Genomic DNA, 25,336 nt, shown 5'->3' on the forward strand with positions numbered 1-25,336 from the left:
TTGTGTTTCTAATCCAAATGTACTTCTCTTTATTCAAACCAGGGGTAATCACTGGTTAGTGCAAAATGCACCTAAACCTTTTGCCTGAGGGAAATCTACATCTCAACAAGGCCTCCGTTAACCCCTAAGGAAACCCACAGAGGATTGGAAAGTGTCTGAAGCCCAGAGCAAGAGCCCTGCTTCCTAAGTGCCTCTGTGCATCAACAGGTCTGCACCTGCCTCGTTCCCTCCTGCACCTGCAGGTAACAAACAGCAAAATACACTCAGTAGATTTCTTTTGAACTCCCAGAGTTTCTGAACCATCCACCCCACCACCAATGTCAGGAGCAAGGGGGTTGCAGCTTGCCCTCACTTCCAACAGTGCTAACGGAAACCCTGTTTTAAATTAAAAAATAAGCCAGCATACATAGTAGAAAATTTCTCTTAAAAATTTCACAATCTGTAAATGTATATATTTTTTTTTTTCTTTTAAACATAAAAGTTTACAATATACGGTAAAACAAAGGCTCAGGAAAAATAATTTCAAAAAAAAGAAACCTGAAGTTTTGAATTAAAGCTGAAGACATTTTTAAAACCCTGTAGTTTGAACCAGTGACATTTTCTTTATTTGTGCTGATGGGTTAGAGAAAGGAAAAAAATATTTAAAAACTGCAGTCCAAACACCCACAGCTTTGCCTTCAGAAGCCATCTTCCCCCACCCCCCGAAAAAAAAAAACCAAAAAAAAAAAACCAAAAAAAGAATGTTGTTAGGTTTTTCTTCCATCAAGTATGTGATTGTCACAAGTTCAGAAGTCTGGGATTCCTGGGTTCTGCTGGTACCAGACATCCCTGTGTGGACAGAATTCCCTGATTGCCAGCCCTCGCTAGCGCCTGTAGGGGTGAAATCCTTGCACGTTGTGGTTCTGTCCTCGTCCAAAACCACTGCCTCCTGCTGGGGGGCCACTGGATGGCTGCACCGAGGGGCCTCCGTAGGGAGGGGGTTGCTGGCTGGGATCAGAGAAACCTTGTCCAAAACCACTCAAGTCTTGTCCATACCCTGGGGAGAAGGGAAAAAGGCAGAGTCAGCACTGCAGAGAGACACAACCCCTGTGCTGCTCCCTCCCCCGTGCACGGCCTGACACCAAACCCCTCGCTCTCCCGGGGGTGATGAGCAGCTGCTTGAAGGGGTTGCAGTTATCAACCTGCTCTGCAGAAGAAACAGGCAAAAAGCCCAAAAGTCTGGGGGTCAGGAAGAGCTGTGACCCCTGAGGGAACCCTGCCTGGGCTGGCAGGGGCAGTTCAGAAGCTGGAAGCGAGTTTGCTGTCAGCTCGTTCCAAATATTTTTATACTTTTTAATTTTTTTTTTTTTTAATTATAGGCTAAAAAATCAGTGCTGTCAGGTGCAGCAGAGATGGAGAGGCAGCCAGGAAGTGTTTCCTGAAATCCCACAGCCACTGAAGTGCAGCACCTGGCTGGCAGCACACTCCTCAACTCCAACTTCGGAGCTTCAGCTTCCCCGAGGGGAAACTTTGCTGAAAAAACCACCCTGGAGAAGTCAACCTTAAATCCCCTTTCCAACAACAGATGATTGCTGCCCACGTGTTTATTTTAATTAACTCATCAGCCTCTCTTTCAAGGAATCCTCAGTTCAAAACACGTCAATGGGAACTTGAGGGGGCAAAGCAGAACCCAGCAGGGTTGTGGCTGCTGTACCCGCTGCACCCTGCACAGTCCAAAGCTGTCCCTACAAAGAATTAACACCTTTCCCCAAAACTTGACACCTTTCCCCAAAACCTGACACCTTTCCCCAAAACCTGACACCCTTCCCCAAAACCTTGCTGGACGAGTTAATTTGTTACAAGTTCAAAAACCAAAGATTTGTTTCAAAACCTGAGGCTCCTGCAGAGGGGGGAGGAGAGTTCTCCCCTGCTGAGGAGGAGCCACGGTCAGGGCTCCAGAGTCCTCCTCCCACCCCAACTGTCCCCCAAAATTCCCATTTCTGCACCCAAAAGGGTGCTGTGCTCACTCAACACTTCTCCTGCCTGCTCTGCAACGCAGCCCCTGCCCAAGGATAGGGTTGGGATAGGTTTGGTGCAAGCAGAATTTGGGGGTAGGGAAGGTGAAAGCCAAGATGTAAGAAAGATAACGAGATGTAAATGGAGAACACTGAGAAATTTAATAAAAGGTCCCTTAATTAAATATGACTCTTAATTGTACCAGTGGCCTCAGCACCAGCCTGGGCTATGGAAGATGGAATTAGAATCCTAATGGCTGAGGACATTTCTGCAGTTCTGCTTCCCTCTGTGCCAGCTTAAAGCAGGTTTAACTCTCTTAATCCAAAACAAAGTCTCTTGGTGTGTCTTCAGTATTTCAATTTCAAGCTCTGCTTGTCTCTCAGGACTTCCCACCACTAATGAGCCTTAAAACACATCTATCACAGGTCTCTCTGAGCTCAGAAAGCTAATCCAGTCTTTTTTTTTTTTCCAGAGATAAGCAGGAGACCAAGAATACAATTTAATTGTTTGCCAAGGGGTGAGGCTTGGAATAAGGAAAAAAAAAAAAGAAAAATCAAGTTTTTTCTCACTGAACACTGCAGCATTACAGCTTGAAGTGGTGGAAACCAGAGCTCTTCATTTGTTTATCCCAAAGGAAACCTGAACAGCCAGACATTTCAGTACATCTCCTCTTCCCCACCCCCCTTCTCAAATTCCTGCTGCAGCTCAGCTCACCCCAGCACCTTGCAGGTCACCCCTGTTTGGGAGGGCTCTGAGCTGAGGGGTTTTACTGATGAACCTGAGCTGGAGTGCAGAGGATGAAGCCTCAGAGCAGCTTGGGGAGCAAGGAGCAGCCCCCCTCAGCCCTCAGCCAGCTCCTGAAGGCAGAGAACTGCACTGCCCTTCCTTCCACCTCATCCACACTCTTCCCCCCACCCTCTGGACAGGAACCCTACAAGAAACCCCCCAAGCATTGGTTGTAAAGAGGCTCCTCCTCACTGCTCAGCCTGACCAGAAGAGTGTAAACAAAGTATTGGCCCATAGGAACCCAGCCCTGGTGAGAAATGAGGAGACCAGGGTGATGAACCCCCCCTCCAGAGCCCTGTGCAGAGAGAATTCCTGGTGTTCCATTCACTGGTGCTCATGTTCCTCCTGGCTCTGAACATTTAAGGTGCTGTCAAGCCAGGGAAACTCTTAAGTGGCCAAACTGATAACTCAGAGACTCTTCAAAGCCATCAGCTTGATGCATTTCTGCACAGAGCTGCAGAGCAGGCAGTGCCTGGTGTTGCAGCTGATCTGCAGTCACAGGAAGTCCTGAAGCTCTTAAAAAAAAAGAAGTTTACATGATTTTACACAGCTTTATGAACAGGTGGATGATTCTGTGGTGCTGCAGCATATTAAACTCCTCTCTCCCTCTAAGCACTTGCACTCCTGAGAGCTTTTGGGCTGGAAAAGCACTCTTGAGGCAGAAAACCTACCTGCACTTGTGGTTTAGACAACTAAAGTGAGTTTTCTTCCTCAAAATGCAGCACTACACACTTTGTCCTTCTTCCCTACCCAGCATTCCTGACAGACTGACAACATCAGCATCTTTCCTTCCCAGTTTTCCACAGCTGGAAAACAGGATTCTCCCTGAACTTCTAACACATCCCAAAAATTTGATTCCCACTGAATGATTGTGCAGAGATTTCTGTTTTATCCAGCAGGATTCCCTTTAAAAAGTCTGCAAAGAGACAAATTCTGGCAAAACAAGAAAAACTTCCTCTTCAGTCATAAGGGCAAAGCTTCCCATGAAAACAACTCTGCTCAGAACAAACCAACTGAAAAACATTTCAAATTGCTCAGCATGAGAACATTTGTTTAATTATAAACACATCTGCAAGGCCAATCTTCCTTCACAGTGTTTTACACTTCTGGAACTCCAACCAGTGACTGAAATCACTGTACAAAGTCTTACAGCTCAAACCCAGGGCTGAGCAGTGAGAACTCCCCCTCAGCAGCTGCAGGGAGGAGCAGAAATTTTACTCTGGAGCACAAGAACTTGTCTAACAAGTGATTTTTTTGGTTGGTTGCTTTGGTTTTTTTTTTTCCTGTAGTGCTGTCTGCCTGGCTGAAAACTTGTTAGATCCAGGTCTCCTGTCAGCAGCTCCCTCACAGCAGAGTTCAGCTTTACACACTTCAGGCAGAACCACACTTGGACACAGAGAGGAAAGGAACAGGGGGAAGGAAAAAAGCACCCAGCTTGGATTCTTACACCCTGCCCTGCTTGCCTCTGTGTTATTCTCCTTCTTCCAGGTCTCTTCTCCAAACTGATCAAAGTCAGCTACACAAAAAAGTTTACTACAAGCTCTGTGAAGCTACTGGAGAATTATTTTTTTTTTTTAACTACAGATTCAGGGAGAGTGCAGCTCAGTAACTTCACTACCTACCAGTGCACAAATCTCTCAGACTATTTCACAGCTTACACAGTGGTTTAGAGTTGTTTAAGAAAATCCCCTCTGGCTAGAATACTGCATGATTTAAGGATCACTTGAGAGCTGGAAGTCTCACTGGAGAGAAGTGCCTTAAGCATTAGCAAACTGTTTCTGAACACTGACTTTCTACCCAAGTATAAAAGAAAAGCAGGAAGGGGAGAAGAGGATCCAGCTGAGTTTATTTTAGACAGTTACTTACCAAACTGACTATAAGGGAATTCTGGCTGAGCAGTTGGGGGTTTGCTCATGTCCTGAGTTGCTTGAGATGGTGGTGGTGGTGGTGGAAAAGCTAGTGGTGCTGCCCCTGGAGTGGCAGGTGGAGGGGGGACTCCAGGTGGGGCAAACTGGTCAGGTGGAGGAGGTGGAGCACCATAACCAAAACCTGAAAGGTGAGGAAGCAGAATGCATGTGAAGAGATGCAAATAAACACCACCCCAATGTCCTGCCTGGCTTCAGGGGAGAAAGCAGACTGTGAGCTCACAGGAGCCCCATGAAGAGGAAACCACACTAAAGCTCTTGGGAGGGAAGAAAAAGCTACCCCAAACAAATCATTTCTTCATAGCAGAACAAGCAGCTCCACATAACTGGGTGTTATTATCCAGCTTCTTTTTAAATCAGGTTTGTGACTAGATTTTTCAGAAAGTGGCCTGAGGGGGTAGGTATTAAAATCCTATTTACATTTCCAATGCCAGTTTTGACCTTAATTCCTTAAGCTTCTCTGAAAATCCCAGGCTGTGTCTAGCCCAGGTCACCAGGCAGTAATCTCTAACTTTTCTCTCAGATGTTGTAATAAGGCTGCACAATAAATCCCAATTTGTTTAGCAACACAGATTTAGACTAAAGAACATAACAAAAGATTACTGCACCCAAGAAAAAAAACCAACCCAATTCACTGACAAAAATAATTATAGCTCAGAGCATACAATTTGGGCAAAACATCCAAGGATTGATGAAATCTGGGGAGAGAAGATTCAAGTCCAGGAACAAAAGCTGAAACCTGGACCTGCTGACAGTGTTTTCCAGCTCCTGGAGGTCACTTACTAAATGGTGGAGGGGTGCCATAGCCCTGTGGGAATCCTTGTGGAGGAGGGAATCCTCCAGGAGGTGTAGAGACTATGTATGAGGTAAATGGTGGTGGTGGTGGAGGAGCTCCTCTTCCTGGAGGAGGTGGTCCATATCCACCTAGAAAATTAAAGAGAAACCAATCAAGCAGCTTAATAATGAGAAGCTGCTGCTTAAGTCAGCATCCTCTAGATGGGGTAAAGCTGTTGGATACATCACAGACACAGTCTCAGCTTTCTATGAATTCTTAACTTAGGGAAATATTTGTCCTCCAAGTAGCCCTACTGTAAATAATTGCTGTTTGGAAAGTAATTCCTTTTTAACAAATGAGCAGGGCTGGCAGCAGCAGGATGTGTGTCAGCTCCCATTTCTGATTTGTCAGGAATACACCATCTTCTCCTTCCTTCCTTCCTTCTTTCAGGACAAATTCAATCAAGCTTTTAAATGTAGGTTAAATACTCCAGAAACCCACAAATCACCGTGGAGCCTTAAAGACACAGCACCCTTGCTCAGGAGGATTTGTCTTTTAGAATTGGTCCCACCTAATGTACTTACCAATTGCTTGTCCAGCTGGCACCCACATCCCTAAAAACAGAACAAAAAAGCAACTTATACATGCACTGGAGCTCTGTACTCTGAAACAGGGATGATTTAAAGAGAGCTGAAATTGCTCTGGGACAGACTGGGTATCCTCCAGTGTCCCTTACAGACCCATTTTTTATGGTCCAAGAACTAATCTTGGGCTACTTCTAAATAAGCAATTGTGAAAAGACTGAATCATTCAGCAAGTGAGAGACAGAAGAGCCAGGAGCTCCCAAAGCCCACTCAGATGAAGTGTGCAGGAACTAGGAGTGTATCAAGTGCAGGAAACTACACTAAAGAACAAAACCCCTGAGAATCAGGGCAGACCAGACAGCCAAAGCATTTTTAATAAACTTCCAAGTTTATCCTAGTTATTTCTGAAGTTTCTGACCCATAAAAATATCATTTCTGCACTGGTTGCAGCGTTAAGATGGAAAGATAAATGCACTTCTGTTGCACATTCATCTTCCCAGCAGATCAGATATAATTTTCTCTACAAATAACCACGTGGAAAATAATCCAGACCCTCCATGTGCAGAGCTGCAGAGCAGCACATGTGTGCAGAATGTCAAAGCCTCAGCTGCAGCTTTCAAGTTAATCAGCACCATGGGGAAAGCAGCAATCCCTCCACTGAGGTCCCATCTCTTGTAGCCAGAGCTGCAGCACTGACACTGCCTTCAGCCCCCAGGGGAAAATCTCTCATCTCATCTCCAGCAAGTTCTCTTCTGTCAAATGCAACTCAATTATTCCACCACATTTTCCACCCGTTATCAAACCTGTCTGTGGGTGAACCTGGTGTATTTATCTTCTTTCAGAAGCTTGGGGGGGGTTATGGCCATCAAACCCAACACACAGGGCTGCTCCTTTCAGCCCTGAAGGGTTCAAGGTAATCAAGGAAATGCTGTGCAGCTGGCCCCGTGGCTGCTTGTTATTTTTCCAGGCTACATTAAGCAATAAAATCCAAAGACAAGACCATCTGTTTTTCCCTCATCCCTTTCAAATTTTACTCACAACTTCCTCTGGAACTGCCTCATCCTTGAAACCCCCTGTTTCAACAAAACCTTTGCCTTGCACAGGACACAATCCCACAGCCAGAGTCACAACCTGAGGCTCTGAGCTTTCCCAACACCTCCTCCACGTTACCAAACGTTACCAAAACCCACGTGGGCTCAGCTTGGGGACAGGCAGAACCAGCCAGAAGAGGTGAGGCAGTGCCTGGGACACCTGCTGGACTTGGCACAATTTCAGGGATTTCAGAAACAAGGGGATTTTTTGGGGGGAAAAGAGGTGAAAGAACCATCTCAACAGAGCTGAGAAGGCCTGATGTGTGGATTTTCAGCTCTGCTCTCTGATCCAGCCCAGCCCCAGCACTGATAGCCTTGGGAATGCTGCCACTTGCCAGGAACACTGTGTTACCAGGAACACTGTGTTACCAGGAAGCAGTGCCAGGAGCAGTCAGTACCTTGAGGGCCATATCCTTGTTGCCAGGTGGGAGGGGGCTGACCTGCCCAGCCATTGGCAGCACTTGGCATGATCCTGCTTCCCCACTGACTGGCACCAGGTGGCCCAGGAGTTTGGCTTTTGCTATCCCGAGGCTCTGCACGCTTCACCTCCACCTAAACAAACAGAGTCAACATTTAGGAGAGCTGGTGCAGGTCAGTACACCCCCCTTTTCCCTTCACACACACCCTTAATTACACTTAAGACTACACTTAGCATCTTATGACTTATGTCTAAGTACTTAAAATTATTAAACTTAAGGCCAGTAATTTAAAATGTTTCTCAGGTACAATGTATGTGATGGTAAGGCATTACCAGTCCTGCTGTTGAGGGATTTCAAGTAAAAGGCATCCTACAAATCACTTCTGGTTCAGCACAGTTCGTTGGCTTTCACCTTAAAACAGCAGTACCCTCTTACAACGGCTCTTCACTTAAAAACAAACATTGTCTTTGAAAGGATTTGCACACTGATTTCACAGTAAAGGCAGGAGTTACAAAGGTTACATCTTCCAGTGGAAAAAAAAAAAGAACTTTGAGTAAAGAGTACGCTCTGAAAAAGGGTACTAATGCTTTAACCATTCAAACAGGTTTGGGGGTCGTTTGGAAGTTACAGTTTAAACCCACCCCAGCTAACTGCAATTTCAGCTCATACCTGAGAAACACACGTTTCTTTTGTTGGTTTTTTTTTTTTTTTTTTTTTTTTTGTGTGTGTTTTGTTTGTTTCTTTTTAAAAACTTAAGATTTTATTTAAATGTCTAATGGAAGATAAAGACTTACCTTCCCCAGGCTAACGCTTAAAGAATCTCAATTAACTCAAACAATGTCAGAGGGAATGGATGTGATAAGAGAATCTTACATTACATCTAACAAAAAAGTAAACAAACATGCAAGTAATAAAAATGGACAGTTGAGTCAATAAGAAGCAAATCTTCATACTGTGTTAAGTCAGTGACAAAAGCCCTCCTGTTTTTAAAATTAGTAAGCTCCAGTGCTTAACTTATTTTGTTCCAAGATAAAATGTCCTAGTGTTCCAAGCCATCAAATAAGTGCATTTGACCTACTTAAAATAAGCTGCACATTCAACATAAACCTCTCAAAAAAATCCAGTTTCTGATTTAATGAAACACCCTCAGCACTCGTGCATGCTGAATTAAAGCCTTTTTTTATTTTATGATTAATTTTAATGGGTGCCAGAGTACAAAGAAAATAAATCTCAATCATCAATGGGCCTGAGTAGTATGGAAAATAAAAGTATTCAGAATTCTTCCTGCCATGTCTTAAAAACCATTCATGTCAGAGAACAAACAGGAAACAGGCACAAGGCAAGGACAAAGCCCCCCCAGCCCCCACCCTGCTGCAGATGCCCCAAGGACATTTGACATGACAGTAACCAAATCTCTGTCAGCTGAAGGCCCTTCCAGAGAGGAACCAAGGGAATTTTTCAAAGGACTCAAATTAATGAGTCTTAACACATTTGCCTGGAGGGAATTGGGTTATTGCTTACAAAAGCAGAGTCCTTCTTGCAATTTTAATTTTTTTTTCCTTTCAACAACATATGGATTCTTTGCAGCAATACCTTTTTAATTACCAAAAAGACAGAGATACCATTTTTTTTTTAAAGCAGGCAGAGAGTGGAGTATCTGGAGTTCATTAATCTAGGTGGAAGAATCCCATTAATTTTTCAGTGCTCATTTGGAAGTGCTGAGCTGCCAAGCTGAGGACTGAAAAAATCCCTGTGCATTATTCCCAGCACCAAGGTTACAATTCTACATCTGCCTAAAGCCCAGCTTGCACCAAGAAATGAGGCATCTCCACAGCTCCTGGCTGGAAAAAAACTCTTCATATTTTTATATCATTGAAAGGAAGAAAAAAAATAATTATTTAGTTTGGGAAATAAAGAACTCTGAATTAGCACTGACTTCTGAGCACCAACACAAGAGCAGGGACACTGCAAAGGCTCCCCCAGGGCTTTCCCAGACCTTGGATCCTTTGCTCCTCTCCATCCAGCAAGCTGCTTCCTGATAGGAGCCCTCACATCAGTTTAAGGCAATTGGAAGGAAAGCTTGGGGGATGTACCCAGGATACATCCCAGATAATTCATCCCACATCTGTCAACTGACTGCTCACAAAGAGGAGAGCTCAGCTGCTCAGAAGAGGCAGATCCTAGGAATCAAGGACATGCACTGATGTTCTTGATTACTCCAGCACACTTCTTCATTCTCATGATTAGGAAACCAGCCCACCCCTCAAGCAAGGAGGAATAAAATGCATGATATGCTGCTAACCAACCCAAATTCCACTGATATGCAAAAAAAAAAAAACCTCCCCTGCTAGCTAAGGAACTGCTTAGGAAATGCCACCATAGAGACTTGAAAAACAATGTAAAAACAGCCAATGCAGTAACTTAAGGAAAGTGACAGAGCTGCTGTGGTTCCCTGAAACCTGCTCTCTCTAAGGGTAGCATTTCAATCTTGACTTTAAAAACTGTGGAGATACTCTAAGGCTGCAAGGACTCTAAATTTAACAGAATTGCCTGTGGTTAATTTTTCTTTAAGAACTTACTCTCTCCTCTGTATAAAACTTGGGTGTCCTGCAAGAATTTACTTTGCTTTTAGGTTTTTTTTTTCCACAGGTACAAGCATGTTCCTTGCTGAATTACATCAAAGCAAGCCTGAAGAACTCCTCCCTATCGAACACCCATTTGCTGACAACACAGTATGAAGATGAAACAACCAGAGGTCACTTAACTGCATTGTGGTTAAATACTATATAGAGTACGTGGGTTTGTATCAAAGTTTCACAGTAAGTGACCCAATTTTTTAAAAAACCAATCCTTCATGATGTTTGGTTTTTTTTTTTCCTTCCCTTTTTCTTTTCAAGCTTAAGATTATTCAAAGCAGATCGTCTCACACCACCTCAAAATTTGAGTATCAAATGCACATCTGAAGGAGTGGTATCTTAAACCAAGCCTTGAACAACTCAGATTTCATTGGGATTCTGATTTTTAACCAGCTGGAAAAGGACTCAACCTCTACCCTTGCAGCTCAGCAGTGCTCCAGACAAGGCAGTCGGCGGAAGGAAGCGACGCACAGCCAGAGCAGCCCCCCAGGTCTGTCAGCACAAGGCCTTGCCCAAAAGAAACCAGCCCACAGCCTAAGTTCTCAGGCTTCCAAGATCTCTCCCCCTTCCACAGCTAAGCCCCCAACTAAGCTGTTTTTCCTCTGCTGTTCCAGCAAACTCCGAAGACCTTCCCCACCTTCATGGGTAAAAGCCTCGAATCTGGACGCAGCCGTTCTGCCCCCCCCCTAACTGCAGCAGTGGGGTTTTTAGTCACCAGTGAAATTGCTAGTTGCCCAAGACTTGGTTCTTTCTTAAGGTAAAATAAAACTACAACTACACACTTTTTTGCCCATGATGTCGTGAAAATGCATGTTGACAGCCTGGTCCACTGATTGTTCGTCCTCGAAAGTAATAAATCCAAAACCTAGCCAACGACGAAGAGTGAATCAAGGTAGCAGGGTGTTGTGACACAAAACAGGATGATGAACAGTATTAGGGGCGGACCAAGGGTTCAAGCAGGGGTTTCAGATAACCAAGACTTGTGTTAAAATTTTTCCCAAAAGAAAAAAACATAAAAAAAGAGTCAATCTTGAGGAAACTGCAATGGGTGTTCCCCAGTGATTCGGCAGTGAACGCCTCATCTCGGCTCCGCACATGCAACTTACAAACTGAGCTCGTTCACTATCCTGTAATTTGATTTTATGCCTAAACCACCTACCAGGAAATGGAAAAAAGTGCCAGTTTAGTCATAAGTACAACTGCACCACACGATTCAAAACAAAATACTCGTGGGACAGCAGAATAAAGTCAAGCAACGTTGCTGCTCCCATCTTTTGATGCAGAGTAGGTTCCCAAGGAAAACCTATTATTGTCCCTGTTCCCCAAAGCTGCAAAGCAACTTCCTCCCAGCCCTTATCCCCTCTTCCAATTAGGGAATTATTTTCCGTAGAAAATAAAAAGTTGTCTTTGAAATGTAGCTGTTAAAGCATGACAAATTTTACCACTCCATGGATGAATGAGAAGCTTCAGAAACTAACAACCTAGATCAGAGGTTCTCAAGTTTTTCCACACCTTACAAGTCCTGCCAAAGGCAGGGCAGGGCTGCTTACACCACCACGTCCCTTCAGCTGGTTGAGTTCTTGTATTTCTTGCTGCTTTTCTCTCAGAAAATCTACCCTGTGCTTTGCAATTCCCCCTTTTTACTCAGGATGTTGCTAACTGCTCCAAACCCCAAGGGTGGCTCATTCCCTCTCCTTTGCCCTCGATGGTGGCAGTGAATCCAGCAGCTTTCAAAAGGCTCCAGGGGAGCATCTGATGCCTGGAAACGGGGCAGAACCCCAGGATTTAGGATGCTTTTTTGAGGTGAGACTTTGAGAACCACTGCACTGAGGTTGTAGCTGCTGATACTGCCGAGAGAGTGGCAAAACAGTGGTTAATTGCAGAGAACACAGAGGCTGGTTCATGCCATCAACCACTGGCTGCTGGTGTAACAACCCAGTCCCAGGAAAGGTCAGAAGACATGCAGTATAATTGTGCCATTCTTCAGATTAGCTGAGGGTAGAGCAGTAAAAAAAAAAAATTAGAAAGAAAAATGAGGTGCGGCGTCAAAAAGCACATGGAACATGGATGCATTTCTGCTTTTCTGAAACCCAAGATTTCCCCCTTGGTTTGCATTTTGCTTTGCAGCTAGTGCTGACAGCAGCCATATATTGCTCTAAAGCGTTAAACAGAAATACAGATCTATGACAGTCAGTGTCTCTCTGAGCTTATCCAACTCTGTTGGGTAAGCCCAAAGAGGCCTATTGTAGAGAAAGTTTATATATATATAAAAAAAAATACACAAAGATACAGGCCAAAATAGATTCCAGCAGGTCAAATTCTGCTGTCAGCAACAAGAGCAAAAGACATCACTAAAATAAACTTAAAATAAAAAGGAAAAAACTTAGCATTTCCCACACACAAGAGACTGGCAGTATAAACGAAGTTTTGTTGACCTGTGATGAAAGCAGCCTCAAACTTGAGAGCAGGATTTCATCACAATATATTTGTCTGAGGTTAACTAGGGAAAATCTAAGTATCAGAGCCAAAAGTATTTGTATTTAAATCACATCTTGAGTATTACAGCCTTTATCTAAAAGGGCATGGGAAAGAAAAGCTATGGCTAGCATCTAGACAGGAAGGCCACTGGTTTGAGGTGAGTCCAAGACCACTGAAGGAGGGGAAGAGTGGCAGAGGGATGGGGTTTGGAGAGGGAGAAGGAAGGAGATCAAGAAGTCACTGAGGAAGCCAGGGAAGAAATAATGAAAAATCAAAAGGGGCTGAAAAGGGCCAAACATCACAAGATAAGAAGAGTGATGAAATCCTCACACATTACACAGCAAAATCCCAAGGATGTGAAATGTTAAATACAGCCCAAGTGACAAAGTCCTTCATCCAGAAGCTTTATTTTTTGAAGGACAGGACTTTACTGAGGACTGGAGAGAAACTGACTGCATTGAGCAGGAACCCAAGCAGACTCCTGACCAGAGCAGTGAAGGGGAGGAAGAGAACAAACACAGCAAGAACCTGTCAGTGAGTTCACAGCTGCTGGTTTAGCCAGGAACAGAAAGCAGAAGCAGACTGCAACAAAGATGGAACCAGCCTGGCTGCACCCAGACCTGGGACTCAGACCCTTGGAAGCAGCTCCTGCAGGAGAGCTGACAGGATTAGGTGGGGGGTGGCAGGGAGCACAGAGGACTGGGGCACTCCAAGCCAGGCAGCTGGTTCCTCGAGGGCATCACTGAACCTCTGACACTCCCTGAGATTCTGTGTTCTCCTGAGAAGCTGAGGGAATGCTCCAGGGATTAGTAATGAGGTGAGGTGTTCCCTCTCCTACCAGCAAGCTAGGAAAATGGCATGCAGGAAGGGATCAGACTGCCAGGAAGGTCGAGTTGAGGGAAGGAGATAAAATTCATAATGATCCAAGTAAAACGTGGCAGTGAATTGGGCTTCAGAATCCTGAAATCACTTCAGTATCAGATTAAAGGAGAAGTGCACAGACTGAGCTGTGCTCTGTAAAACAGGACATGGAGCAGGAAGAGAAAAATGCATCCAGGGATGTAGGAGCACTGAACACAGACTCTGAAGAGTCTGGTGACCTGACCACAGGAAAGAATGCAACAGGACAAAAAGCCAGAGCAAGAGGATTCAGGGCCACTAATTAAGAAGTCAGAAGAATTAAAAAGGAGAAAGTATGCTGCAGTACATCTGCCCAATGGCTGGAGGCAGATGGGTACCCAAACCACTGCTGCACACCTCTCACTTCTGCTTTAAGCTCCCACCTAGGAAGTGAACCAGAAGCTCTCTTTTTACAGGTTTTTTTAGTGTAGCTTTAAGCAGATAAGCCATTAATTGCAACCAGGATTAATCCAAACGAGGCATGATGGTTTAGTACCTTCTGCTCAGAGGCTGCAAGGCTGGGATTAAATATTATAAAGATATTAGATGATAAAATAACTACTGAAATGTTTCAGAACTTCAGCCACAAATTATACTCGGATGCCTGTATCTTTGTCACCACTGCCTCCTCTGTTTAAAATCAGATGCTTCAGGACATTTAAATAGATTAATTTATGTTCTGCTTAAAGGAAAGATCTGTTGAAAGAAGATTAAAGAGAGCAAAAGCAAGAAAACAAAAAAACAAATATATTGAAACTTCGTTTACACTCCAATAAAAGACAAAGCCCGTCCCTCCTCTGACTGTGGAACTGGCCTGTACCTCTGTGATAAATTATCACCTAGAGAGAAGAAATCTAAAGAGATATCGTTAATCACAGTCAAACAATTCACAGAGAGAAAAGAAAAAAAGAAGAAAAAAAAAATAGAACTTACTTAACATTACCATACTTTACTATGAAACACTTAAATATGTCACTAAGGATGTATGTCTAAATTAAAAATAAAACTAAGACTTAACAGCTTAATAAATATGAAGTGAAGAATATATTTCTTAATAATGAGTCAGAAGAGAAATGAAAGTTCAGATGGCAAACTATTCTCTAGCATGTACAACATGCTACAGGGTGGTCAGTGTAACTAAGCTTCACCTTTTTAACATAATATTGCCTCTTAATTGTCAAGGAGATGAGAGATGTGATGGAAGGTGGGTGACATGAAACTTGCTTCGTATTTTGACCAAAGGTTACCAACTGGATTTAACTGATTTAACAACTGCCAGGGTTTTGGTTTGGTTTGAAAAGCAGTCGAGCAGACAGAGATTATACATCCCAATCCAAATATAGAAATTTCAGACTGATTTTGTGTATTTTATGAAGTGCTTTGATTTTATATTAAGTGAAGCCATTTCACCAAAACAAAAAGCATATAATGGATGGATTCTGCTCTCAGCTCACGTTCAGACATCCTCTGAACTGAGTGCCCCCCATGCAATTAGACACCAACAAACCTTTCATGTGAAGAGGAGGGAAGTCTGCTCCCCCCACCCAACAGTACCTTGAGCCTCAGGAGTGGCTCAAAAATCAAAATTTCCTTCAACTGAAGAAAGAAAAAAAACCAAAAAACCCTAGCAAAAAAAAAAAAAAACCCATAAATGAACATGAAACATCTGACTTAAAATGCACAGGTACCAACTAAAGCTGTAGATGAAGAGTCCAGACTTGAAGTGGTATTTGCCCAGTGAATTATTCTTTTTCCTGAGGCAACATAGAAAAAAAAAAAAAAGTCTACCTTTTCTGATGGTGTGAAATAGTTTGCCATCTGACTATAGGAGAGTATGAAGAAATTTCAAGGACAAACTAGATCAGCCTTTACCTCGGGGCCTCTGTTTCTCTGCGTCATAGATCATTACAACTTCAGTGACCTGGAAGAGAGAAGGGAAATTCTACTAACGGTGCTACCAGGGGAGAGTCAGCACAGCTCCTACAGCCTGGCTCCCCACACTCCAGCCACAAAGCACAATTAAACACCCCACACAGCCATCAATACCAGGCTGTCCTACCAGCAGCACAAACAAACTGGGAATATTGCTCTTTACTGGAGCTGAAGAAAAGCCTCGGTTCATTTGTGCTGAAAAGCTGCTGCTTTGTGTTGTTTTGGGTTTTTGTTTTTTTTTTTAAGGTCTCATCACACTTAAAATTCTAATCTAGCATTAAGGTTGCTACAGGGTTTATACCCACCCTGCAGCCTCCAAAAAAAACCAAAACAAGCCTAAGGTTTCTGGTTTTCAGCATCCCATTCAGAGTAGCTTCTTAAAAGATTACTTTTTCCATTTTTAAACATTTCTCACTCTGGGCATAAAAAGCAGCTTTAATTCCAAACACATTTAAGATTTGCACAGCTTCTCTATAAATTGAGTATCAGTGTGGCACAGAGTGCCAGCTCTAAATTGATGCTTTAAAGAGCATTACAATAAAACCCTAAGTGCCTGATGATCAGAATCATTTTTTTCATGATAAGCATCACTGTCAGCTCCAACTTAAACAAAAGCAGAGGTGCAGCATTCATGTCTGAGGCAGCACTGAAGCAGCCTTTACATTTCTCAGCATTTTCTCATTTTTCTGCATTTCTCAGATGCAGAAAAGCAGTTGCAAAACACGTGTGATCTCATGGAACCACATCTTTGTCTTCAGGCTAAACTTAGGATTATTTTTACTAGAATCCCCTCAACGAGCTCACAGTCCAACACAATCTCCCCTTTCACAGCTACATGACAAGCTTTTCAAGTTATTACACATGTACCCTCACTTGAGTAAATCCTGCTGGACACTGACAGCTGAGATTTGTCCCCCTGTGGGGGTCATGCAATGTGGCAGTGCCAGATCTCTTCCCTATGGCTCCTTCTTCCCCCTGCTCTGCTTCACCAAGCAATTTCATGCCTAAACACCAGTGTCTGCTTTTTTCTCTTGACTCTGTAGCTACAAAACCTTCCTAAGAGCCTCTCCAAAGGTTTAACTCATTAGGAATGCTACAGACACTCTCATTTCTAGACTACTGCTAAAGTTCTACCACTTATTTTTAAAGAGTTCCACCTCATGGCTGCTGCTTCCTCTCTCTCTCTCTCTCTGGTGGAACATAACCCCCTGGCTCTCCCAGGGCACCCAGAGGTCAGAGTTGGGGAGCCACAAATCTGTGAGGAAGAGCCTTTAGAAACTGCTCTGCTCCCCAGCTGTGGAAAATGCTCCACCATTTTTAGTTACAACTCTACTGCAGCCTTTCAAACTAAAGAAGCAGTTGTTAGCCTTTCAATTTTTTAAAATTATCTTAACCAAATTTTAAATACAGCACTGTTGATAAACTTAACCACTTGAAACCAGAGAGAAAGCTGATTTTCAAAAAATAAATGATCACAGAAACACAGTAAATGCCACTCAAGGATGGCAAGTTCACATCCACTGGCACAGCCCTGAATTTAACTCAGGCAATCTTAAGTTTTTCCAACCAGTTCAGAGCTGAGTTTAAGCAGTTTGGGTTAGCAGTTTATCATCCATCATAAAGGGGCAATGAGAGCTGGGATAACTGGGAAATTAGAACTGGAAAAAAAAAACCAACAAACAAGAAGTCAGAACTGAACAGTTTTTCCAGTCTGAGGTTATGAACTGAATTACCACCAGGTTCATAACAGGAGCAGGAATTTATTTGTCTCTAGAAAGGAGGCTCTAGGGACAACAGAACCCAGCTGGGCCCAGATGATGATTTAAAAGCCACTGATGCCACTGAAATAAAGAGGGGAGGCTACAAAATTTAACTTCTAGTTGAAGACAAGGATCCTGGACACAAGCTCACTCAAGTATGCCCTGTTCCTCCCCCCCAGAAAAAAATTCACAGAAAAATTTAAATCAGCAAGCTGTGAGCTATCAACTATAAAAAAACCCCAACATTAATTATTCTTCAGCCAGCTCAGCTTAGGAGCTCAGGAGTTTTTGCAAAAAGGGAACAGAATAATGCATCAGGTAGAGTTGAACAAGAGGAGACAGAAGCAGCAAAGGAAGGTGCATGTCACAGCAATACATTTTGACAAACAGCAAGATCCATTTCAAGATGATGAACGTTTACTCCAGTTTATCACAAACTGCTTCAATACGTCCCCTGCAGCAGTTTGTCTAAATTAACCCAAAATTTGACAGCTTGACAAAATCTGAGAAAAGGCAGGAGGGAGGAAAGCATCTTGCAGCCCAGAGCTCTCTGCCATCCTGCTGAATGACTCACCACTCCGAACTTCTTGAAGTATTCCCTGAGCTCTGTCTCGCCACAGTTATGAGGAATCCCACCAACAAAAATTTTATTTGATTTATTGTTATCACTCCTGGATCCTTTCTGCTAAATCAAGGAGGAAAAAGAAATAAAAAAAAAAAAAAGAATCAATCAATCAGAGGGACAATAAAGTTGGCTGCTTCTATGATTTTACACTTAAGCATGAACAATGGGCTCTGGCAGGTTGAGGGGGAGCCAATTCCAGGCTGGAAGTCTCCTGCTTGTTGAAGAGAAGCAAGGGCAGGTTCAGAGCTCCATTTAGTGCTCACAGTTTTATCCCAGTCCTTGCTCTTCAGAAGATCAGAGAGAAGCAGGGACTGAGGCCATTTACTCATTTTCTAATGAAATCCTAACAACCTGCAGGGTGTGAAGCAGGCTGGAAAAGCCTCCCAGTCCTCTGAGTGCACTTCCAGACACTTGTTCCAAGATCTGAAGAACTCTCAGCTAAAGCTCTGCTAAGAGTTTAAGAAAACACCACCCCCACAAGCAGAGTTCAGTGCAAACACAAAATGTTCATTAACACTGCCTTGTACTTGGAGTCCTACCGTGGCCAATCGAAGGAGAAGACATTTTTTTAGAAATCAAATTTACATTCAAGGCCTGCACACTGCCTGCTGATTTTAAACCACGGATAGAAGCAGAGTGAATTCAATTAAACTGCTAGAAGATGAAGGCAAAACTTGGAAAGCAAGAAGGATACATCAAGTATCTTTCCTTACCCATCCTTCCTTCGGTCGTGTCCTTTCTGGTTGCATCCCCCTAGGTGTACATGGCTTTGGATCAATCTGGAAGAAGTTCCAGTTTGGTCAGAGCTCAGCATGCAGAATATTGTTCTAAAAGCCACACTCGTGGCAGCTGAACACAGAACTGCTGAAATCCACCCCCTCACATCAAAGCTTCTACAATGTGACACAAATCACGGACTTAAAGCTTACAATAAATCATTAAAGCAAACAATCAGGTCATTTTTACACTATCCAGTCTGCAACTGAGAAGCCAGGTTTTAAGGAGTCTGGAACAGAAAGTTGGGAAGCAGAAACCCAACCCAAAGCCCACAGCAACTCACATTTCGGCCATCTAACGTATGAGGTCTGCTGGCCAGCACTGTCCCCACACAGTTGGGATCTTTAAATTTGACAAATCCAAATCCTCGGGACTGGTTTGTTGTTTTGTCTTTCATTATTACACAGTCTACGACTTCTCCATACTGGGAGAAGTAGCCACGAAGAGTTTCTGTCAAAAAAGAAAGCAGGTATTAAATAGAACCATGTATTAATGTCAGGAGCTGTGTTTGCAGGTGTGAGACAAAGATAAGCAACCAGCTTCAAACTCATCTCTGGAAAATGGATCAATTCTACTTCCTCCACACAAATGGGACACTCTGCTTTGTTTCCACTCACAAAAGGAGCATCACAACAAAGCAATGACAAAAGTCATCTTCTGAGCAGCCAAACACCTCACTACCAATTTCTGATAGAAAATACAAACCAGAAGTGATTAACATACATCTGAACTCTCTCTATAGAAAGCTTCAGTCCTTAGCAGAGGAGAGCAAGCAGCAGGATCTCACCCCCACCTTCCCAACCAGAACTCTCTGTGCTCCTTGTTTTGCTGCCCACTATGTCCAGCACATCCCTTACCTTGTGTTGTGCTCCAGTCCAAGCCACCCACAAAGAGTTTCCTGCAAATGAAGCACACAGCAGTTTTAGGGGGCCACACACCAGATGCTCTGGCTCCCTTAAGGCAGGAGCTGGGTAGTCTGCAGAGGCCCCCAAAACACTCCTTCCTTTCTAGAATTCACTATTCTTTGTGACAATCACCTTCTGTTTCGGGAAGATTTGCATAAAACTGAAGGATCCATTTTGTGTGCCACAAGCATGAACAGAGGACATAAGCTTGCATAAAAGAATAAAAAGTATTCATGTAACAAAGAGAAGACAAAAGTATCTGAAAAGCCCAATTTCCTCTAAACTCCTTCAAGTGTCACTTTGAGAAATGATTGTACTAGCCAGGAGGGAAAACACCACCACACATCACACAAAGGACATTTACCTGCTCTTCTGGGGCAGAAAGGAGTTCCAGCATGGAACACTTCACAATTCAGAAAAATATGGATAAAGCATCACCAGAATTTCAAAAGTGACCCAAGAACACCATTATAAAGCCATTCTACCTCGTTAATCCCCACCCCCCAATTAAAATGGGATGTCTGGATTCCTGTCGAGGATCACTGGTTCAAAGTCACTCACAGAACTTCTCTTAGCAACAGAAGAAAACAGCTGCAGGGTCCCTGCAGTTCCAATTTAAGGATGAAAACAAAATCCCAAACTTCTGAGATAAAACAAACCGACAGAAAAGCAGACATCCTGCTTTAAATACCCCAGTCCATCTCATTAGCTGCTTTAATCCCTGATTAAGGATCAAGAGGTGTGCACAGTCTTGCATCAGGCCTCCAAACTCAAGTTCAAAGAACAGTTGGACCCTCCTACAACCATCTGCTACCTACCACTGAATGTTGCCAGAAAGGTAAGGGATAACTAAAGTTAAAAAAATTCCTCTCCAAGTCACACTAACAGCACAGCTGCTGCAGCCTTCCCTGACAGGTACTGCAGAAAAAATACCAGCAGGCTCTGAAGTTCCCAAACTAGTTGTAACCCTGGTTCTGTGAACAATGCCAGGGCTTGAAAGTATTTCTTACCAAGGCACAAAGGATAAGCAATGTGAGTGGCTCTGCCCTGGGATGATGTGGCCAAATGCCAGGTACCAGAGGATGAATCCCAATGGGAATGCCAGCTGAAAGGACCCAGCTCCATGGGAAGAATGCTGGAGTGGTGCAATGGTTGGATTCAGGCATCACCTGAAAAGTCTGCACTTGCTCTCCAGCTGCATGGCTGGGTACAACAGAAAGAAGACAAGTTTTTCCATCCTCAGATCAAAAAAGCTCAAGTCAGCCCTCAGGCTTCCTCCAAGTACTGTCCTTGGAAAGAAAAGCTCTTAAGCTGCTGATTAAAACAACAAAACAAAACAAAAAAACCCAAACCACCCACACAACCAGACCACCACCTTCACACGCTGCTTTTATGTGCTACTTCCTTGCTCACCTAGAAAAACCCCTCAGAATCTCCTGTCTGCCACGAGCTCTACTTAAATGGAAGCAAAAGCAGAACCACCAAGTTCCAGCCTAAGACAGCAGACAAACCTGGGAGACCGACACTAAATAACAGTGTAGCACTGATTCAGCAACTGCTTGTGAAACCTTTCTACAATCCGGTTCAGACAGCTCTGGAAACAGATGAGAAACTCATGATTAAACCCCCAACTAAACTCCAGGGTTAAAACAAGCCCGAATCAACTCCTCCTCTGAAAGGAGCACCCAAAGCTGTCCCACCTCGTGTCAGGGCATGCCAAGGTGCTGGGGCGGGCAGGGAGGAGCAGGGAGATGCCAGGCTGCCTGCTTTGCAACTCTTTATCAGCTCTAGGGTGTGACAAAACTTCAATGCAAAGTCATTCAGTGCTCAATTAAAGGTTAGCTGAAAGCCAGCTCAACATTTGGCCCTTTTCAGGAAGAAGCAGCTCAAAGGGTTTGAGTTTTTTTACAGGCCTGCACAGACAAGTGCTGGGAGAGTTTATCTGGGGAGGGGCCCTGGTTCTGTTATCAGTCCTCAAAAAGAGAAGCCATGTTCTGCTTGGTCTTCTCCCTGCCCTCAGACAGAACTGAGTCCAGCTGAGCTGAGGCTGGGAATTAAAGCACTCACACAAACTTGAGGTTCTGCTCACAGAAAACTTCCTCTCACCTGCTTTTTTCAGGAGCAGCTTCTGCAGAGAGAAACCAGCCCCCCCCCTTGTCAGAAAGCTGCTGGCACAGAGTGAGCACAGAGCCCTGATTATTAAGCAGAGATCAAAGCACCTTAAGCTGTCCAGCACAGAACTGCAGAGGTCACAGCACTGCCAGCAGGGTCTGCATCACCACAACCTCTGATCACAGCTTAGGATGTTCCACCCAGCAGCACCAGGAACCAGCTCTGCCTTCTGCTCCTCTGTTTCAGGGTGAGAAAGTTTTTTCCCAAGGATAGAAAAGCTCCCTCCTTCTCCCTCTGGTGGCATCACTTCAGGGAGCTTCCAAAAACCCCCAGCTGGAGGGCTGGTGTGCTGACAGCCAACCTTCACCCAAGGTCCTCACACCAGGGGCTGTCTGATGGCTTCAGCTGTCCCTTTACACATCCACAAATCCCTCTGCTCCTTCTCCTGCTGTGTTTGCACTGAAAGTTCTATAAGGGAATAATTTTATATCCTAATAGCAAAGAGAAAACTAAATTGATCTAATGTTCTGTTCTAAATAAAGTTTTGATGGCCCACGACTGGCTGTTAGCTGCATTTTCTCAGCCAGCTGTATTTTGAGATTTATTTATTTAACTAAATTTGATAGCTTGAGATACAAGATCAATCTGTACAAGATCAACCTAAAAATAGCAGCTGTGTTCTGACAGAACACCAAGCTACCTGCAGGGAAGGGCTTCCTGCAGTTCCTGCTCACTGACACCTTCCAATTCCATCATAAATTATTTGCAGTCACCCTATACACATTTAAACAAATAAAAAAGCAGGGTTGCCTAAGGCCACCTAGAGCAGCTGTATGGAAATTTCACAGCCTGTTTCTCTGCCTGCTACAGGATTGTCCCAGCCTGAGACTCCCCCTGAACTGAGCTCCCTGAGCACAGGGAGGAGTTCTGACCCTCAAACCCCGAGGCAGCTGCCAGGGACAGGACACTTGGATGAAGTAACTGGGAAAGGGAGCATTCATCCCCCTCTGCTCAGCCCGTTTTTCCAGCCTCCTCTAGAACTTGTTCAGTTTATGGGCTGGGATTTATTAAAATGATGCCATCAGAGGGAGCCTGCTCCCTCCTTAAAGACCCAATCTCCCTCAAGTTGTGTGCTTACAGTGTGAGGACTTTGCCCTCCATCCCCAACCCAAACTCCAGGGATTCCCCAGCAGGGACAGCACCCAACTCCAGCCCCTTCCCTCAGCCCCCAACAATTCCTTGGTCCTGGAGTGGGAACTGACTCTCCACAAGTTAGAGCACATTTTATAAGTTTTAACCAAGATTCACAAATCCACCTGTTCCACTTCAACTATTCCCTGACTAATTTTTCCTTGTTGATTTATTCTTTTCTACCATAAATGTATCTGCCCCTGAAGCAGCTCACCCCAGAACGAGCAGGAAAACATGCACAGGTAATCTTAAAAGTGTTCCAACTCAGGAAAAGCACCAACTCTTTGCCTAGGTCAATTAATCAGACAGATTCACTGCCATCCATTGTTTCTCTTATCACAGGAGCTGGAGGGCAGCAGCAGCTCCACAACAGTTCTTTTCTTTCTTTCTTTTTTTCATCCACAATAATCCCAAGAACTAAATGCAAAAGTAACACAAGATCCTGGGTACTCACATCCACCCAGCTGCCAGGCTACAGCTTCCTGGTCTTTTAACTTAAAATCTCTGCTGAGAAAAGGGTTAAATTCACAACTTCCTCTTGAGACACATCTCAAGCACAACTTCCTTCACAGGACTCCAGGCAGCTGACTAAACCACAGCTTGTTCTCTTGCTTTCACCTTTGTCTCAGAGCTTTTGTTGGAGGAGGAAAAGAAATAGAAATTAACCACTTCTGATGGAAATCCAATCTTTTAAATCTTATTACAACTCCCAAGGATCAAAATCTAAGCAGTCTGCAACTGGGAGAGAGCTCCAGGCCTGTTCTGGAGGAAAGCTGACAGTATTTTACCAAAAAACTCCCAACCTGCACCCACCTAAACTTCCAGGACAGCAGCACACGGCTCCTCAGCCCTCCCACAAGGCACTTTACAGCAATTAAAGCCCAAATAAAAATCTTTTCAGAGGCAAACACACAGATTTAAACAAACCTCGTGCAATATGCAGCAACACACTATATTCAAACGGCTGTCCTGCCTCTCGGATTTTTACGACTTCCCAAATTAAGGGCAGGCACAGTAAATAAGCAGCTTGCTGCCTGCTGGAGACAGTGAGGGAACAGACTGCTTCGTGTCGAGTTTCAAAAGAGGTGACGGGTTATGATGCGAATACCCCGTGCCAGAACTCGCAGTGAAAGCTGAGCAGCCACTTTTATTTTTATTTTTATTATTATTATTATTATTATTATTATTTCTTTGTGCCAAGCCCACAGTGCTTTAAATGCCGCCAGGCTGCAGAGCAGAGCACTGAAGGAGAACAGCACCACACACACCTCAGGACCCGCAGCCCTGGGTCTTCACCAGTTTGAAGAAACACTTGAAAATAAAACCAGCGGGTTTGGGGCGGAAACGGGGAGGGTGTGGGGGGGGTGTGAGGATGGGAAGGGGAGGGGGGGCTTCTGTTTGCCGCCTTTGTCCCGCCGTTTCCCCCGGGAAGGGTCTGTGTGTGCCCCAGCCCTGATGAGTCACGGGAACGAAGCCCCGGGGCCGTGTCTGACCCCGCCGGGGTGCGGGGGGAGCGGAGGGGACGCACCCCGCACCGCGCACCCCGCACCCCCCATGGCGGGAAGCGCGCGGGTGACCTTGGCGCGCGCACCTGCCGCCGCAGCCCGGCGCGGGCCGGTCACGTGAGGCTGGGGGGGGGGGGGGGGGGAGCAAAGGGAAGGGGGGGGGGAAAACACCTCCCGCTCCGCAGGGGCCCAGCATGGCGGACAGGCCCGGCGGCGGACAGCGGGCACGGGAAAGCTCCCCGCACCCCCCCGGCGGCGGAAAAGCCACGGTGCTGGCCTCTTCTGAGGGGAAAAAGGGGGCCGGACCCCTCCCGCCCCGGTGCCTCCCCTCACCCGATCTCATCGGCGCCTCCCACGCTGTTCATGGCGGCGGCTCCTCGGCGGTATCCGGGGCCGCGCCCGGCTCTTCCCTCCGGCGGCGGCAGCGGTGGCAGGTGGCGGGTGCGGGGCTGCGGGCGGTCGATCCTCGCCGTCCCCCCCGTCCCCGTCCCCCCCCCCCCTGCTCTCCCGAGCTGCGCAACGGCCGCCCCCGGCCCGGCCCGGCCCCCCCCCCCCGCCGCGCGCTCGCGCTCCCTCAGCGCCGCCAACCGCCGCTGCGCGCGCACCTGCCCCTCGCTACGGGGTCTCCGGGGCCGCGCCCAGGGAGGGGCGGGGCAGGGCGGGGCCGCGCGCGGGGGATGACGGGAAGGGCAGTCCGCCAGCAGCACGTGTGAGGCGGGGGGGGCGGAGACCCCCGGGACCCCCACGGGACCCCCCGCACCCCACGGGACACACAGACACACAGACACACACACCCCTAAAGGCCGCTCCCCGGCTCAGCACCACCCGCACCCGCCCTTCCTCCCCGTACAGCGCGTCCAGGGGGGGTGCGGGGCACCCCGGTCATACAAAGCCGGGCGCGGGTCCCCGGTGTGCCCCGCACGGCCCCGGCCCACGGGCA

General features: G+C 45.4%; 1 protein-coding gene across 4 annotated transcripts; it reads right to left on the reverse strand.

Annotated features, from left to right (window-relative positions):
- Window positions 1-24,969, reverse strand: DAZAP1 (DAZ associated protein 1). 4 transcript variants are annotated; one of them, XM_071727654.1, is made up of 12 exons: window positions 24,730-24,899; window positions 19,541-19,581; window positions 18,967-19,133; window positions 18,620-18,685; window positions 17,856-17,966; window positions 15,462-15,510; window positions 10,994-11,076; window positions 7,555-7,708; window positions 6,066-6,095; window positions 5,490-5,630; window positions 4,648-4,830; window positions 1-1,036 (listed from the first exon to the last, which is right to left on the reverse strand). In XM_071727654.1, exons 1-12 carry the CDS (start codon window positions 24,759-24,761, stop codon window positions 864-866), a joined length of 1,230 nt encoding a protein of 409 aa, XP_071583755.1. In that variant the 5' UTR covers window positions 24,762-24,899; the 3' UTR covers window positions 1-863. The 4 variants fall into 4 exon arrangements, with proteins under 4 accessions (XP_071583755.1, XP_071583756.1, XP_071583758.1 ...); XM_071727655.1 differs by having other exon boundaries at window positions 17,856-17,963; window positions 24,730-24,892; XM_071727657.1 differs by lacking the exon at window positions 10,994-11,076 and having other exon boundaries at window positions 24,730-24,969.
- Window positions 24,970-25,336: the final 367 nt, after the last annotated feature.

This window comes from Heliangelus exortis, chromosome 28 (assembly GCF_036169615.1).
Source record: "Heliangelus exortis chromosome 28, bHelExo1.hap1, whole genome shotgun sequence".
Taxonomy (NCBI): domain Eukaryota; kingdom Metazoa; phylum Chordata; class Aves; order Apodiformes; family Trochilidae; genus Heliangelus; species Heliangelus exortis.